Consider the following 16,121-nt stretch of genomic DNA (forward strand, 5'->3'; position numbering starts at 1 on the left):
CTGACAGGGCAGTACAAATTGTTACTACACCAGCGACCTCTCGCCCAGTGTCAGCTGTGATTGTAAACAACTTACCCCACCCGACTCCCATCCCTCCCCCTCAGCGGTATAGCCACAATGAGTGTAGCTAATGTATGGATGTGGATATGCCTGGCTCTGTTGTAAAACTACAACGACCATAATGCCTAGTCAACCTTGACGTCGGAGGGGGGGAGGGGGGGGGCACACACCCCTCACTGTGATTGGTTGATGTATTTACCCCTCCGCTGCATGGCTGAAGGTGAAGTGGTTCAAGTGTGAGTCAGTCCTTGTCTCTCAGTCCAAAATGCCACCCAGTGGACTTTTAACCATGCACGCTCAAATCTGTAAACGCTTGGTAAGTGTGGGTGTGTAAAAACAACCGTTTTTTCTGTTTTATTGCATCGGGTGCTAGTTGTTGCAGCAGTCTGACTACATGTAAATACGAGGCCTTGGACAACTTGAAGCAGGTCAGCTAAGCTTGTGTCTGTCTGTCCTTGACCATAGTAATAATGTAACAGCCTGAAAACACCTGGTCACTGCGGCAGGTGACGAAGAGTGATTTAGTGAAGCTAAATCATGTCACTGGCTTCGTTTTTGTACACGGTGTAACAGCATCGTCTGTTTCTCAACAGCATAAGAAAGAAGCTAACAGTTACAACAACAACAACTACTACTACTACTACAACAACAACAGTATAGCTAGCTAACTGAAAATATAAAAAGCTATAAAGGAGTCCTGTCACCTAGCTAAACTAGCCACCATTCCCTACTTCTGCCTGCTTTTATTATTAGCATTGCTAACATAGAGCTTATTAGCTTTAGCTAACGTGGTCCAAAACGGATTCATTTGACCTAAAAATGTCTCAATGATGTCAAAGAGCTTCAGGTTGAACTATACGCGTACATGGAAATAATACAGTAGATATAGGCACTCTACCATCTATGGAACATGAAATATATATGTCGTTATCCTGCTGTTGTAGGCTCACAAGTACCTGTCAAGAACCTACACATCTCGCCCCTCACTCAATGTAAGTACACTAACTGGAATTTAAAAACTGGCATCACAGTTGCATACTTGGATTGAACACTTAAATGCAGACTTGTTGCATATGATTTCAGGATGTCGTCATTGTCAGTGCTGTCCGCACTCCAATGGGCTCCTTCAGAGGAAGCCTGGCAGCAGTACCAGCCACCAAACTGGGCTCCATTGCCATTAAAGGAGCCATAGACAAAGCAGGTATGTTCAGGTGGTTAACTTGGAAATAGAGAAAAGTATTTTCCTCATTCATTCTGTAGTGGCTTCATGCATTTTAAATTGACTTCCTTGTATACTGGGCTCATTCTTAAACTGGGCATGATAATGTGTTGTAGGACCAGATATAGCCTCAGATAATCGTCATCTGCAAAGGTGTGCAAGCATGGCTAAGCGAATACACCAGATGAACAATTTAAAAATATTATAAATAAGTCTTCTCATTCTCTTGGTTTCATGTGAGTGTGTGGATTGCTGCATCAGTTCACGATGGCTGTGTATATTTAGTGAGTTGACTTATTGCTTCTTGTGTTTAGGAATTGCTCCTGAAGAGGTGAAGGAGGTCTACATGGGCAATGTGCTTCAGGCAGGAGAAGGACAGGCCCCCACAAGACAAGCCTTGCTTGGTGCAGGTGTGGCCACACTGTTTAATTTTTTTAGCCACATTCATATTACGGGCATTGCACCAAAATACTGACATCCAGAAACCACATACACATGTTCTGTCTCGGAAAAGGTGGACAAAACCAGGTCGTCCTGCCATCTCTATACAGCTGACAGCTTAGTGATGCTGTTTCTGTACACATGTCTAATTTGAAAGCCACAGATTATACAGGCATGTGCAAAGCTACACAATTTCTCTCCAGCAGCTGGATAAGTATACCCAGCTTCTGAAGTGGAACACTTTTATGTCATTATTGATGTTAAAAGTCACAGCAAGGGTGGAAACTAATGAGAACATATGTTAGAAACATAATTGGTATGATTGACAGTTGTGTTTTTATCACACATAACAGATCACTGTGTAATACTATAACACCAATGTCTAATTTACAGCTCTCCTGTGCCAGTTGCACACAAACATACAGAAGCATAACTGAGGGTTGGTCAAGAGATTTTTCTTTATTTTTGCGAATGCAAATATGTCTCATTCTCTCCAGGCTTGACCCTCGGCACTCCAGCAACAACCATCAACAAAGTCTGTGCCTCTGGGATGAAGTCCATCATGATGGCAACCCAGAGTCTAATGTGTGGACACCAGGTAGCATTGCCTTTAAATACACTCTAGCTCTGCAGCTTGATAGAAGCTTTCAGTTGCTTTCAGTTAATGCAAGGTGCATAGTTTATGAATTTGTGATTATTGTTGGGTCTGAAAAAAAAAAAAGAAAAGTTAGACTGAAGATTCCCTCTCATTGCATCTTTTGCCATGAAGTGGAATTTAAATTATGTGATTTTAAAAACAGAAATGAGTTCCCATGTAAGATAATGAAGGACTTTATTGTGACCAAACACAAGCTTTGTTTACCATAAACTCTTAGGATATGACAGGTGACCACAGACTTTGCCTTGCTGGGTTACACCACTGCAGGAATTAGTGGTATTGTAAGAAAAACTACTGTATGCACAGGAGACTGTGGCTGTCACTACAGATGCACATAAATACATGCATTCAGTCCCACATGTGTGCATATATGTGAGTTAATTCTGTGTCTCATTAGTACAACTCAGCCATGCAGAGGCACGTGTGTGTGCGCATGTGTGACTTTCTATTAATAAAAATGTACACGAATAAGGAAACAAGTGAAAAGTAGCCATAAGCATTACCCTGTTGTTGCAGCATGTCTGCAGCATGTATTTGGTTTGAAATAATGTGGTTAAAACACACCACATCATTATTATACTAACTACCTGATGGAAATTCATACATACTGTACATATAAGTTTAAAAAAAAAAAAAAAAAAACATGAAAACAAATAGTCGTACTATGTTATTGTGTCCACATTTAGATTTAACAGTTGGTTTTCTCGGTCGGAGAGTTTAGATCAAGCTCGGCCATTAAGAGTCTCATGTGGGTGGACATATGAAGTGGCAGGACGTACACACAGATGTATGTACACATGTCTGTGAGTTAGGAGTCACATGTCTGCACGTACATGTGTTTGCATAGCACAGTTGTACTAATCACACATGGGACTTTTAGTAAATAATCACAAGAGTATGTCTGTGTGTGTTGTCCTCCGTTTCCCCCAGATTGCATTTGAATTTATTAAAACTGCAGTTAAAAAAAATTGGCCACGTAACCTGCGTCATTTCATGCCGTATTTTGATTAGTCGATTGTAGACGTGAATTTTGCCACATGATGTCCTTGGTTACCAAATCTCCGTCAGTGGGCGTGTCTCAAATTGTCATCCAGGACCACTATGCTGGATTGACAGCCACAGATTTTACTACGTTTCTCTCACAACTGTCAATTTAGGTCTCACAGCACCCGGAATCACATAGTATAAAGTGGCCTTTAAAATGTGACTTTGACTCTGTGTGATTTTTAGGATGTGATGGTGGCAGGCGGCATGGAGAGCATGTCCAACGTACCTTATGTGATGGCCAGAGAGACTCCAGCGTACGGAGGAGTGAGGATGGAAGACCTCATTGTTAAGGATGGACTCACTGATGTCTACAACAAATTCCACATGGTAACCATCAACTTTAAGTTGAATGTTGCCTTGCTGAAAATTTTTAGGGCTTATGTTTTTTTACAGCATCATCCAAAGTTTCGGAATGCTTTTGAAAATGTATGAAACGGTGCCTGCCCCTGTAAGAAAACTAGACATAAAATTCCATCTTACTCCAGTAATTGAATGTACAGTATTTCTGATGATGCTGGGGCTGGACCTACAGGTGGAGTGACTGGGCCTTTTCATAAAGGAAAATTATTTGCCTTTTTGTATATCATGATATGTCCCAATCGATTGTCATGACATAAGGACGATTTATAATTTAATTAAAATTAATATTTGTCTTGTTGCCATTTCTTTTGCCTTGCTGCCTTTAACAGGGAAACTGTGCAGAGAACACAGCGAAGAACTGCAAGATCACCAGGGAGGAACAGGACGCCTACGCCATCGGCTCCTACAGCCGCAGCAAAGCAGCATATGAGTCTGGAGTTCTGGCCAAGGAGATTGTGCCAGTCAGCATTCCCCAGAGAGGTACAGCAAGTTGGCAAATATATGTTTCTTTCGGGCCATGCAGTGACATCGGTCATTTACACAGTAAAGCATATCTGTTATTAATATGATTACTGTAGGCAAACCTGACGTGGTCGTATCTGAGGACGAGGAGTGGAGGAGGGTCGACTTTAGCAAAGTCCCCAAACTGAAGGCGGTGTTCCAGAGAGAGAATGGTAAATGTGCAGTTGTCATTACTCTTTATTTCTATCATTCATTAAGCCACCTGGCGAGCATCAGCATACACGTTTCCTCGAAAAGCAAGGATATGTAACTTTCTGCTGCTCTTCAGGCACCGTGACGGCAGCCAATGCCAGCACACTGAACGATGGAGCTGCTGCTCTCGTTTTAATGACAGCAGATGCTGCAAAGAGACATAATGTCACTCCACTGGCAAGGATTGTCTGTAAGCTAAACACACACACACACACACACACACACACACACACACACACACACACACACACACTAGGCAATGGTTGCAGAGCTTAACTAAGGTGAACACATGGTAGGCCTTCAGGAAAATACAGGAGTATTGGCTTCTACAAGTTAATAGAGAAGTATATTTGCTAATTCAAAGTAATATTAGGTTAGTTGTATTTTAGAAAAAAAAAAACTGCACTGTTGCACAAGTCATTAACAAAGTTTCTGTTTACACTAAACTTAAATGCCTGTCTGTATTAGTTGAGAAACTGGAAACTGGTACTTGTTTACGTCTTGTTACTACATCACACTTTTAAGTCTAGTTAACACAGTTGTCATGGTTTTTGTTAAGTCACAGAATATGTTAACCTTTTTCCACATAGCTTTTGCTGATGCTGCGGTTGCACCCATTGATTTCCCCATTGCTCCTGCATATGCTGTACCAAAGGTGAGTATAAGGCCTTGCTGAGGTGAAGTATGATATAATTTTATAATGTTAAAGTTGGAGTTATTTTATTAAAAAGATAAAAATATATGCTCTGTCTGCCCTACACTCAGCTTCTTCCACTAATGCAGTTTTATCGGAACATCCTAACATGAGTGAATGTGTGTTAGGTGCTGGAGGCAGCGGGGTTGAAGAAGGAGGATATCTCCATGTGGGAGATCAATGAGGCCTTCAGCGTGGTCGTCCTGGCCAACATCAAGATGTTGGACATTGACGCAGCAAAAGTCAATGTTAATGGAGGGGCTGTGTCCCTGGGACATCCAATTGGGTAAGCAGCTGAGACTGATACAGAGTGGCTGGTCTTTATTTTTGAAACAGGGATGTGACATTGGAGTGAAGAGGAAAGACCAAAAATAGCTCCACTTGGTTTTTCCTAGGAATGATTGAGCTAAGATGAGGAACAGGGTGTTTCCTGTTTTCTAAAAATATCTTCACACTTTTTCCTCTACTTCTTCCTTGATGTGGACATAGATTTGTGTTTTGATATTTTTGAGTCTGTTCCAGTAGAGTAGGAGACAAATGGATCAACTGAAGCTGATGAAGATATTCAGAAAAAATTATACAGAAAATATAACTTTCCTGCAGTATATTTGCAATTTAGGCTCTTATAAAACTATGATATCAAACTACTACTAAACATTATGGACATCAAATCACTTATCTGCTAACTTTGACAAGGTTTTTGTGCTGTAATCAGGTCATGATCATTGACCTGGAGTGACCACAACAGGAAACCTGTGACTTATCTCAGTTTACCTTCTCCATAGAACAAGTAGTGGAGACTGGAAAAGAAAAGCAGTACTAGTGGTTTGATACATTTATGGACCAAAGGAGGACATAAGAATTTGTTTATTTATTCACTCCTTGATCATTAAAACAACTGTCTGCTACAGATGAAGTAGCCTTAATCATACTATACATAGTTCTCACACATTGTAAATGGGCGTCTCTTATCTGGAGTAGCTGCTACATTCCATCTATGAAAATCAACATCACAAAGCACAAAATGAGCACTTTGTGGATTATTAATAACGCTTTATTTCTCTTTCCTTTGTCAGGATGTCTGGCGCGAGAATTGTGGGTCACATGGTGCACAATCTGAAGTCAGGTCAGTACGGGCTGGCAGGCATCTGCAACGGAGGTGGTGGAGCGTCATCTATTCTAATCCAGAAATTGTAGGAAACGTGATGTCTCTGATGCACTCCTTGATAGACTGGTTGAAGTGTGTTGACTGCCTTTTACAAGAAGAATGCATCTGTTACAACTTTAATGCCAGTTGCCTTAATCAAACAGCGAAGTAGGACTCCACTCACATGACATCATGCCTCCAGGATTCAAAACACTCCTTTGTTTGTCAAAACGTCTTGTGCAAAAAATGGATTAATATTTAACTATGTATTGAAATGGTTGAATAAATTCTGTAGTTTTTATGAACCAAACCTACTCTTGTGTTATTGATCTTTATGACTGACCATGAGGTTGAAGTCTGACCATCAATGTGTAAAGTTTCAAAGGTGGTACATTGCTTCGGTCTTGACATTTGTATGCGTAATCTAAACTTTAGAGGCAGGGTGATTTCAAGTGTTATCTTGATTATTATTATTATATTATTATTATTATTATTATTATTATGTGATGTGTTCTCTTACAGTAAAAGTGGATAATAGAATTTCTGCCTGGCCCCAAAGTGGAGAAACACAGGCCTTTGCATAGTCTGGATCAAATCCAGGGATGTAGTAGCTTCCTGGTGACTCAGTGAATGACGTGTTGGTGTGGCATTCTGGTCCTGAATGTGGTCCAGGACCTTTGTGTCTCATTCCCTCCAGCAATTTTCTGAAAAACATAATTTTTGTTCATGTGGATTGCCTACTGATCACTGACTACATAGTTCATAGTTGTTGTTATTCATTAAATCACTGTAAAATACAACATTTACTAAAAAAATATACCCCCTTTAAAAAGTGGCTGTGAATTGTGGTTGAAATAGAGAAGATAGAAAGAGAAAGAAGAGAGCGAAACTATAACCTGACCGATACTGAAGTTTTGAAGCTTGTATTGATAATTGAGAGTCTTTTCACCAAATGTGTGTGAAGCCTGCATTAACTGCTTTTCATCTGCGCGGGGGCCTGCAACAAGCTGCAACCACGAACATCTTAGAAATATATAAAGTTGACATGGTGAACGTGTTAGCACACCTGATTGCTAACATTTACAAATCACACACATCCAGCAGACATGTAGCACCATTAACATTCATTTAGAAACATGCTTCTGTCCATCTGGCAAATCTAGAAGTCCAATAATAACTCTTGTTTTAGCTCTGGTTTTGGTGTCCACCAACTCCTGCAGGAAACATCTGCTTCTTAAGCTGCTAAATGCACCACTACGTTTATCACCATCTAGTTGCTAACTGTGTTTGCCTGATGTTTGGTGCTGGACAGGCAGTGTGCAGTGGGTTTTTAGAACTTCTTTATGCAACCCAAATTACATTACACATGGCAATTTAGAGTTGGCATTGTAATTTTCAAGTTAGCCACTGGATGCCGCCATTTTCGTTAAATGGATTAAATGCATTCCATTCCATGTTACAGTAGAAGGCAACATGTCAGGGTTAAATTTTATGGCTCTCATATTGCATTTACACATATCTTTTAACGGGTAGATAAAGGATCAGTTCACCAATATTATAAAAGGCTGTATTTTTTTTCTATTTACCCCTCTTGGCATTAAGCCATGCAGATATTGGACACTGAGGGTTTGAGAGGTCATCTTTAAAATTTCTGCTGTATCCTTGATGCAGTAGAGGTGAATAGAATTTCAACAGTGGTATTTAAAGCAAAGAAAAATATCTATTAAACGTGTCTTATCAGAAAGAATGCAGTTTCAGATTTGAACTTATCAAACCATGGGTACGTAAATCAACTGAACAAAATATTTTTGGACAGTCACCGCCAGGGCTAAGGAAGGGTGATGAAGATATACTCTCAGTTACCAGTTTATTAGCTACACCTAGCTTTGATTAATGCAGTCAAATTTAACTGACCTGAAACGAGTCCTACCTCCATGAAGGTTTTAAGGTCCAGTTTGTGTTTTGACCCCTTTCAGAGAGGTGTTGGTCATTTTGAAGGCGGTTTGTGGTGCTGTTAAATTTTATTGCATAACAGTGATGAGTGTTTCTATAATTTTGTCCACCCCACTCAACAATGTGGATAGACTGAATGACAGAAACACGTCTCTGTAATTTAATATAGTATCTATACAATAACTCAGATATATTAAGTGATACAAAAGTGATTTAATGTTAATACAGGAGTTTCATAATTATTTGTACAAGCTAAGACTATTCCCCATCTACTTTAAATGCAATATGCTCATATACAGTATGTAAATATATAAGATATTAAGATTAGGGTTGTTGTCAGTCAGTAGATCATTAGGTTCCTCACAATCTCTTCCTGGATGACTCTTGTCTTTCATTCTGTCCTTTTCCTGCCAGTGAAACACCCGGTTAAATATTAACGGGCTCTGAAACTAGTTTGGCCATCAGTATTTGCTACCCCACTTGCCCATTTGTTACTGATCAAAGACAGCTAGGTGACACTGCTCTTTCGAAGGATGGACAATAGCATGGGTAATGTAAGAAACAATTCTATTACGTCTTTTCACTTGATTTAAACCTTTGTTTTTCCCACTAAGGCTCGGTCTGAATGCCGGCTCCAGGTCAAACAAGCAGTTACCACTTGCCACTTGTTGACTCCTCTCGCTCCTCCTCTCAGTCACACTGTGTCAACCTTGGTAACCGGAAAACATTAAGCTGAACTTGTTTTGGACTTGAATTTACCATTCTTAAGAAGCTGCCACTCCCGAATAGATTTTTTTTTATGGTTCTTAGGCATAACTTTTAGGTAGGAAGAGCAGATTTTGTTACAGCAAGCAGAAACTAGTGCATGCTTGTCCTTGATTGTCTACAGTTTGAGTCTGCAAGGTTTCATGAAGTAAAATAAGAATTTAAAACATTTCACATGTATACATATTTGCTGCTCAGGCATGTAGCCAAGAAATATTTTCAAAAGCACAAATTGCTCTTGTAAATCAATATAGTAGAGCTGAAGACTGCTAGAGATTATCACTGCTATAAACCTACAGGATAAGATGCACAGGGCAATAATGCATGTAAATCACAATATACATACAGTATATCACACTGCTGAACTGAGTTTCTAAACCAGGTTTTCCTAATGAGATCAAATAACAAGTCAATGGACGGCCACTGCTGGATGGACACCTGCGCTCATTGTTTTCACTTCATTCACGTTATCCTAAATCCTGGCTGTGACCACATGATAATGAGAATCAGTGCTTTTCCTCCATCAATACCTGCTCTTTGCCCATGTCATTTTGAAGTGTTAGATAAATGGAGTGGTGTACAACAGGCTGGCTTGTGCACACAGAGGGAAAAGGTGTGGTCATGGCTGTTGATTATATGGAGGAACGGAGAGAGCATGTGACAGAGAGGGAAACAGGGAGTGGAAGAAAAGAGAGAATCAGAGCGCTGAAGGAATTTGTGGGAATTTCAAGGTCGGTAGAAATATAGAGAAAGATGTGGATGAATGTGTTTGTGAACTCTTAGTAAGTGAGCTGACTCAGGTCAGGTGTGAGCTTTTGTATTTGTAGTATTTTAGTTGTTAAAAAACTGGAGATTCTTGGTGTTTGGGGGAATGAGAGTATTTGTGATATGTATTCAGGTGCTTAGGTAGTTTTTATGTGAGCCAACATTTTAATGGACAATTTGTTCAATCAATTTTCTTTTTTGTTTTATGAATACTGCTCTAACAAAAGCTATAGTTTGGCTACATGGTGCATCATATACTTTACTTTTTAATTTATGAGCAGTAATTCATTCTTCTTTAATACTGCATAAACTTTTCCAGGTGTGACAGTCTCCCACATCGGGCAGTATGACCAGTTTCAGTATGAGTAATAATCAGGTAAGATCAGTTTCATTGTCAAAGGCAGCCTGTCTAAATGTCTGTGTCTAAATGTTTTTTTACCACATAAAATCAATGATTTTTTCTGAATAAAGCCAAATCACATATTTATCTCCTTCTCTGTCATTGTTACACCAGCTTAACTTCTTTCTCATTACTTGTAGGCAAATGGTCCCACCTATGACAACATTGGATTCCGGCATGATGAAGGAATACCCCGTCCGTACAACCCACAGCAGGGGATATACCCCTCCCACCCACAACAGACCCCTAACTACATTCCCACAACCCCCAGAACCATCAACACCCACCACACTGTAACGCCTGGAACATCACATAATACAGGACAAATGACAGGTACGGTAATTCTTAGTGTTTTTTCATTTCCCATATTTCAGCATAAAAGGAGGATAAACTGATTAACAATGCTAGTTTTTAAAAAGAAAGGCCCTCCCCAGCTTCATTAAAAATTCTAATGCACCCCTCCCTAATATGTCAAAATAATACAACAGTGTTGAACTGGTCCAACTCGCAGTTTTGAAACAGAAAAATATTTATGGAAAATTCTTGGACAATCAAGAAGGAATTAAAACAGCACAAAATGAGCGTTAGTGTTTGGTCATGTGGAGCTCAACTGTGTCAAAATGATAAACTCTTCTCCCAGTTGTCATGTGATTTGAATTGTTAAGAGAGATAATGTAGGAAGTGAATTCACTAATTTAGACTGCAGTGCAGTATCTTCTAAACCTGCCATTTGCATGTCTGACTCTATGTAAATCTCGAAGGGTGTGCAGTCGCTGGTATGTAAAACTCAGCCATCTCAATTACTTAATTTTACTCTTGCCTTATAGGGATAAAGAAATGTCATTGGAAATATGTCCTGTCGGCATCTCTGGCTGGGGTTCTTATCCTGGCAGTGGGCTGCCTCTTGCTCTGGTACTTCTGTAAGTTCAGCTGAAGATCTTTGTATCTGCCTAAAGTGGTTTTTGTCATCCTCGGAATTTTGTGTGAAATTCCTGTGTTCTCTATACTGTGTGTGTGTGTGTGTGTGTGTGTGTGTGTGTGTGTGTGTGTGTGTGTGCGTGTGTGCGTGTGTGTGTGTGTATGTGTGTGTGTGTGTGCGTGTGTGCGTGCATGTTTGCAGTATACTACGAGTGTTTATTGGGGAAGTCATGCCAACAGGGTGGGAAGTGTCTGTCATCCTGGCAGTGGTGTGATGGTGTCATGGACTGTTCAGGTGGAGAGGATGAATCTAACTGCTGTAAGTTGTGTTCAGAATCAACACCCAGATCTTCCACACATACGTCCTGTATTGGCGTTTATGGTTTTTTTTAGATTTACTTTAATCAACAGCAGGTGAATAAACCGCTGTCCTCTCCGCCTCACAGTTCGCCTTCACGGGACCAACTTCATGCTGGAGAGTTACTCACCGGACAGCCAGACGTGGATGCCCGTGTGCGCTGAGAACTGGGACAACAACTATGGCAGAGCTGTGTGTGAGCAGATTGGCTACAGGAGGTGCTGATTGTCTTCTCCACCACTGTTCACATTGTCCCACTTCTGCAGACTCTGTTCTAACCGCTGTATAAGAATTAACCTATGAGTGTTTGAGAGCACAAGCTTATAGGTTTTTTTCCTCACAGTGAATTCTTGTCAGAAAGGAAAAACTTCTGAAACAATACTTAGACAGTCGCATGGTGCTAAAGTTCCAGAGGCACAAATGGCCTGATTACTTGCTTAAAATTGTACAATTGATTAATCAAACAAAGACAAAGAGAAAATGATTATGTCTCACATTGTGCAGACTTACACACAGTTTCTTCGGGGGGAAAATACATCATATCATGTAAAGCTGGATGACATGACTGGCTAACATCCAAACTTTATTTAAAGGTCCATTTTAAAAAGCTGGGAATAGTGTGTTTGCCTTACCTCACTGATCACATGACATCAACCTTGTGTCCGTCCCACAGCCAGGATTATGTGACCTACAGGCAAATCGGTGCAGGTTCTTTGGCCTCTCAAGGATACATGAAACTGAAGCCTGGGGGTATTCATACGTCACCTGTACAGTCACAGCTCACTTACAGGTATATGATGATAACTGATGATATATGATATACATAAATACTGAATAATTTGTTTTACTTGTTTAAATATCTTTTTTTTTTTTGTCCTTTCCTTTGCAGCCAACGTTGCTCAGCCTCAGCTGTCACACTTCAGTGTATTGGTAAGTTACTGCTTCAACTGGGACATAACTGCAATGCTGAAATATGTACGAAATCATGTGATATGTGCAAAGACGGTGGATAGTATAGATTTAGCCAGACAGTGGGACTTCCTGTTTGTGACCAAGTCACCAAGTCACCAAATATCACCTGAATAAAGTTTTTTTTTTCTTTGTCCCAATAAAATATGAGTTATAGTAAACTCTTTTCTGTCGTCAGTAGAATGTGGAAAGAGTTCAGAAGCCCCCAGAACTCGTATCGTAGGTGGTGCAGACGCTGTAAATGGAGCCTGGCCGTGGCAGGTCAGTCTCCAGATTCATGGTCAACACATTTGTGGAGGCTCCATCATCAGCCCTTACTGGATCCTATCTGCTGCACACTGCTTCCAAGAGTGAGCTTCTACTCTTTACGCCATTTATGATCTTCATGCCATTTGCCTTGTTTTACATTTGATTTTTAACTGTCATTTTTGACAGATATTCAGGAGGAGAATCTATTGTCTGTTTCACATCTTTCTGTTTGTCATGACAGTTACTCCAGGCCTGATATGTGGACAGTATACTCTGGCGACGTGAGCTTGATCAAAATGAGCTCTGACGAAGGCAAAACTGTGAACAAAATCATTAACCATGCCAAATATGACACAAAAACTAATGACAATGACATTGCTCTGCTAAAGCTTGACACACCACTGACATATACAAGTAAGTTGACGGTAAAATTCATATTTCATTACAAGAAATGATGATGTGACCTGTCACTTTGTATTGATAATGAGAACACTTGAGCTCATGCTTGTTCGTCCCTCAGGCACAGTGAGGCCAGTGTGTCTCCCCAACGTTGGCGTGAACCTCTCCGCCGAACGTCAAGCCTGGATCACAGGATGGGGGGCCTTGCGCTCATCTGGTGAGCCCAACACTACGTGAATATGTCCAACTTTCTATGTGAAGTGAAATGGAGAATGTGTACCATGTTGACTCAGAACCCAGCAAACAAATCTGTTTCTGAACACTTAGTTTTCTTTCCTTTCTGTAGATTATTTGTTCAAGTGTTTCAGGGGTCACCTGTCTTTTAAGGTTTAAAGCACAAGTAAGGGAACAGTACTTTTTAACGCTTGGCTGAGCTAACTGCGGGTGTACAATTATTAATTTTTCTCAGGACCAGCCCCTGACAGACTAAATCAGGCCCAGGTGACCATTTACAACACAGTGACCTGTAACAGTCCTCTGGTGTTAGACGGACAGGTCACTCAGACTATGATCTGTGCAGGCAAACTGCAGGGAGGAGTCGACACATGTCAGGTTAGTCTGAGTTTCTTTTCTCTGTCACACACACACACACACACACACACACACACACACACACACACACACACACACACACACACACACACACACACACACACAAACACATATTTCTTTTGTATGCCGCAGGGTGACAGTGGAGGGCCCCTGGTGGTCGAGGAGGGAGGTGTATGGTGGCTCACAGGGGACACTAGCTGGGGGATTGGATGTGCTTGGAGGAACAAGCCAGGAGTCTACGGCAACATAACCTACTTTACTGACTGGATATATAGACAAATGCAGGTACAGAGATGTACGCCTCTAATAAATGTTTATTATAGATATTGTAGGTCTTCTGTTGTCAGATGCATGAATTTCGGGGATCTTTGTCTGTGGGCAGCATGCAGCATAACTAACAGCAGTGACTCTCCATTTATTGCATTTTTATGGCAATGTGTTTGTAAACAGCAGTTAGAAGCAGAGTGACACTATAGTCCTTGTGCTCACTAGCGGTCAAAGTCTTATGTTTTCTTATCTTTTAGCTCTGTGTTGGTAAATGCGGGTTATGGTTTAGGGAAATTTAGGTCACAGCATGTGACGCTACCTGAATCTAATGTGCATGAGTGACATGTAGTGATTTTAGGTTTAATTAATCCAGTCAGCCTAATGAGAAGTGAAATATCATCACACCAGACTTCTAACATTGTTTTTTATCCTAACAGAATGAGTGATGGAAACGTCAACCAACATGAAGACAAACCTCTTGCAGTAATCAGTTACTTTATCACACACTTTGCACTTTGAATCTGAAGCTCCGAACAGGAAGATCTAAAAAAACAAAAAAAACAAAATGAGGACTGTACAAATAAAACTGACCGATCATTTCATTATTTTTCAATACTTGTTATTACTACAGATTGGATGTTTGTATTTAAACAAAATCAAGCTATTTTGTTGTAATAAAACAAATTTTGCACAAAGAGCTGAGTTTCAGTTTGATAGGTGTGTGACAAATGCTCAGGTAACTGGCTAATGGAGCAAAGCCTGGCAGCCAGCACAGACAGTTAGTTTGACTCTTACTGCGGAACTAATGGCACACACTACTCAACACTACTGTAACACACATCCAAAGACCTATTTGCAAGAAGGTTAAAACCCACCTTAATTCCTGCATCCACCTGTTGGCTCCCACCTCAGTACAGTAGCTACAGTATGCTTGGAGGGGATCCGCAAGGTCAGGGCCTGGACATATTATATACACTCACCAAACACTTTATTAGAAAACCTGTGCACCGGCTTTTTTAATGCAATTAACCAATCAGCAAATCATGTACCCACAGTACAATGCATACAAACATACAGATACAGGTCAGGAACTTCAGTTAATGTTCATATCAAACATCAGCGTGGGGGAAAAATGTGAGTTTGACTGTGGCATGATTGTTGGATCCAGACAGGCCAGTTTGAGTATATCTGAAACCCAAACCATCAGAATACTCCAAAACCAAAAAGGCATCCAGTGAGCAGCAGCTCTGTGCATGGAAACATGTTCATGAGAGAGGTCTGAGGAGAATGACCAGACTGATTGGAGCAGACAAAAGGGCTATGGTAACTCAGATAACCACTCTTTACAAATGTGGTCACCTTACTCTAAGTGGAATATAGTGTTAGTCACACTCTGTGTATGCTCCTGTGCATGCGTGTGCATGTGCTCATACTCATGTCATGTGTTTTTCTCAGCTGGGCACAGTGGAGTGGAGGGCTATACGGACTATAACTTTAACTTTAAAGTAGAACTTTTTTTTCTTGTGGTATGAATGGGATGAAGACGGTGGTGAGGCTTGACGTCACATGACATCACAAGTGGGTGTATGGATAAGAAATGTGATTGTATTTGTACCAGAACCTCCGAGAAAATTTGCATGTTTTCTGAAAATTCAGTGTCAGCGTGAAGGTTCCAGGTTCCAGGTTCCAGGTTCCAGGTTCCAGGTTCCAGGTTGACATCTTCCTGCCGACTACAAGCCGCTGCATCATTTTGTGTGAATTTTACTCTTTATCTCAATTTATCTGCAAATAAAGATATTGATATAATTGTTGCTCTTTACTCATTTTCAATCATTACACATACAATTACTTAATAACTCTACTGCTACAGTGTAATTTTATAGGCTACTGAAAAAACATTCAGAATTCTGGGACATTAAGGAGAGAATAGAATGATGGTGTGTGGATAAAAACACGCTCAACAGGTGTGACAACCAAACACACTCTTCTGCCTCAAAACACTGTCAACTGAAAACCTCCCGCCTATTTGCTCTGCTCAGTATAACAACGCCATCCTATTGCAGCCGTCACCACCTCAAACATTACCTCAACACAACAGCTGGTCTGACACCCTGCAAACTTGATTT

The 16,121-nt window shown here is 40.5% G+C and overlaps 2 protein-coding genes across 5 annotated transcripts; both read left to right on the forward strand.

Annotated features, from left to right (window-relative positions):
* The first annotated feature begins 238 nt into the window (after window positions 1–238).
* acat1 (acetyl-CoA acetyltransferase 1) lies at window positions 239–6,650 on the forward strand. The gene is made up of 12 exons (XM_056398365.1): window positions 239–376; window positions 1,005–1,052; window positions 1,144–1,261; window positions 1,594–1,689; window positions 2,218–2,318; window positions 3,609–3,752; window positions 4,115–4,265; window positions 4,364–4,459; window positions 4,576–4,689; window positions 5,090–5,154; window positions 5,322–5,479; window positions 6,270–6,650. Exons 1-12 carry the CDS (start codon window positions 326–328, stop codon window positions 6,388–6,390), a joined length of 1,263 nt encoding a protein of 420 aa, XP_056254340.1. The 5' UTR covers window positions 239–325; the 3' UTR covers window positions 6,391–6,650.
* Window positions 6,651–8,743: 2,093 nt separating this feature from the next.
* On the forward strand, window positions 8,744–14,692 carry tmprss2 (transmembrane serine protease 2). Of its 4 annotated transcripts, none has more exons than XM_056397587.1 (14): window positions 8,744–8,842; window positions 10,143–10,199; window positions 10,364–10,556; window positions 11,051–11,143; window positions 11,344–11,460; window positions 11,588–11,717; window positions 12,173–12,289; window positions 12,389–12,429; window positions 12,647–12,818; window positions 12,959–13,131; window positions 13,238–13,333; window positions 13,586–13,728; window positions 13,861–14,013; window positions 14,433–14,692. In XM_056397587.1, the coding sequence occupies exons 2-14, from the start codon at window positions 10,170–10,172 to the stop codon at window positions 14,439–14,441; spliced, it is 1,467 nt and encodes a 488-aa protein (XP_056253562.1). In that variant the 5' UTR covers window positions 8,744–8,842; window positions 10,143–10,169; the 3' UTR covers window positions 14,442–14,692. The 4 variants fall into 4 exon arrangements, with proteins under 4 accessions (XP_056253562.1, XP_056253561.1, XP_056253560.1 ...); XM_056397586.1 differs by having other exon boundaries at window positions 8,749–8,847; XM_056397585.1 differs by lacking the exon at window positions 8,744–8,842 and adding an exon at window positions 9,710–9,789.
* Window positions 14,693–16,121: the final 1,429 nt, after the last annotated feature.

This window comes from Seriola aureovittata, chromosome 15, assembly GCF_021018895.1.
Source record: "Seriola aureovittata isolate HTS-2021-v1 ecotype China chromosome 15, ASM2101889v1, whole genome shotgun sequence".
NCBI lineage: Eukaryota > Metazoa > Chordata > Actinopteri > Carangiformes > Carangidae > Seriola > Seriola aureovittata.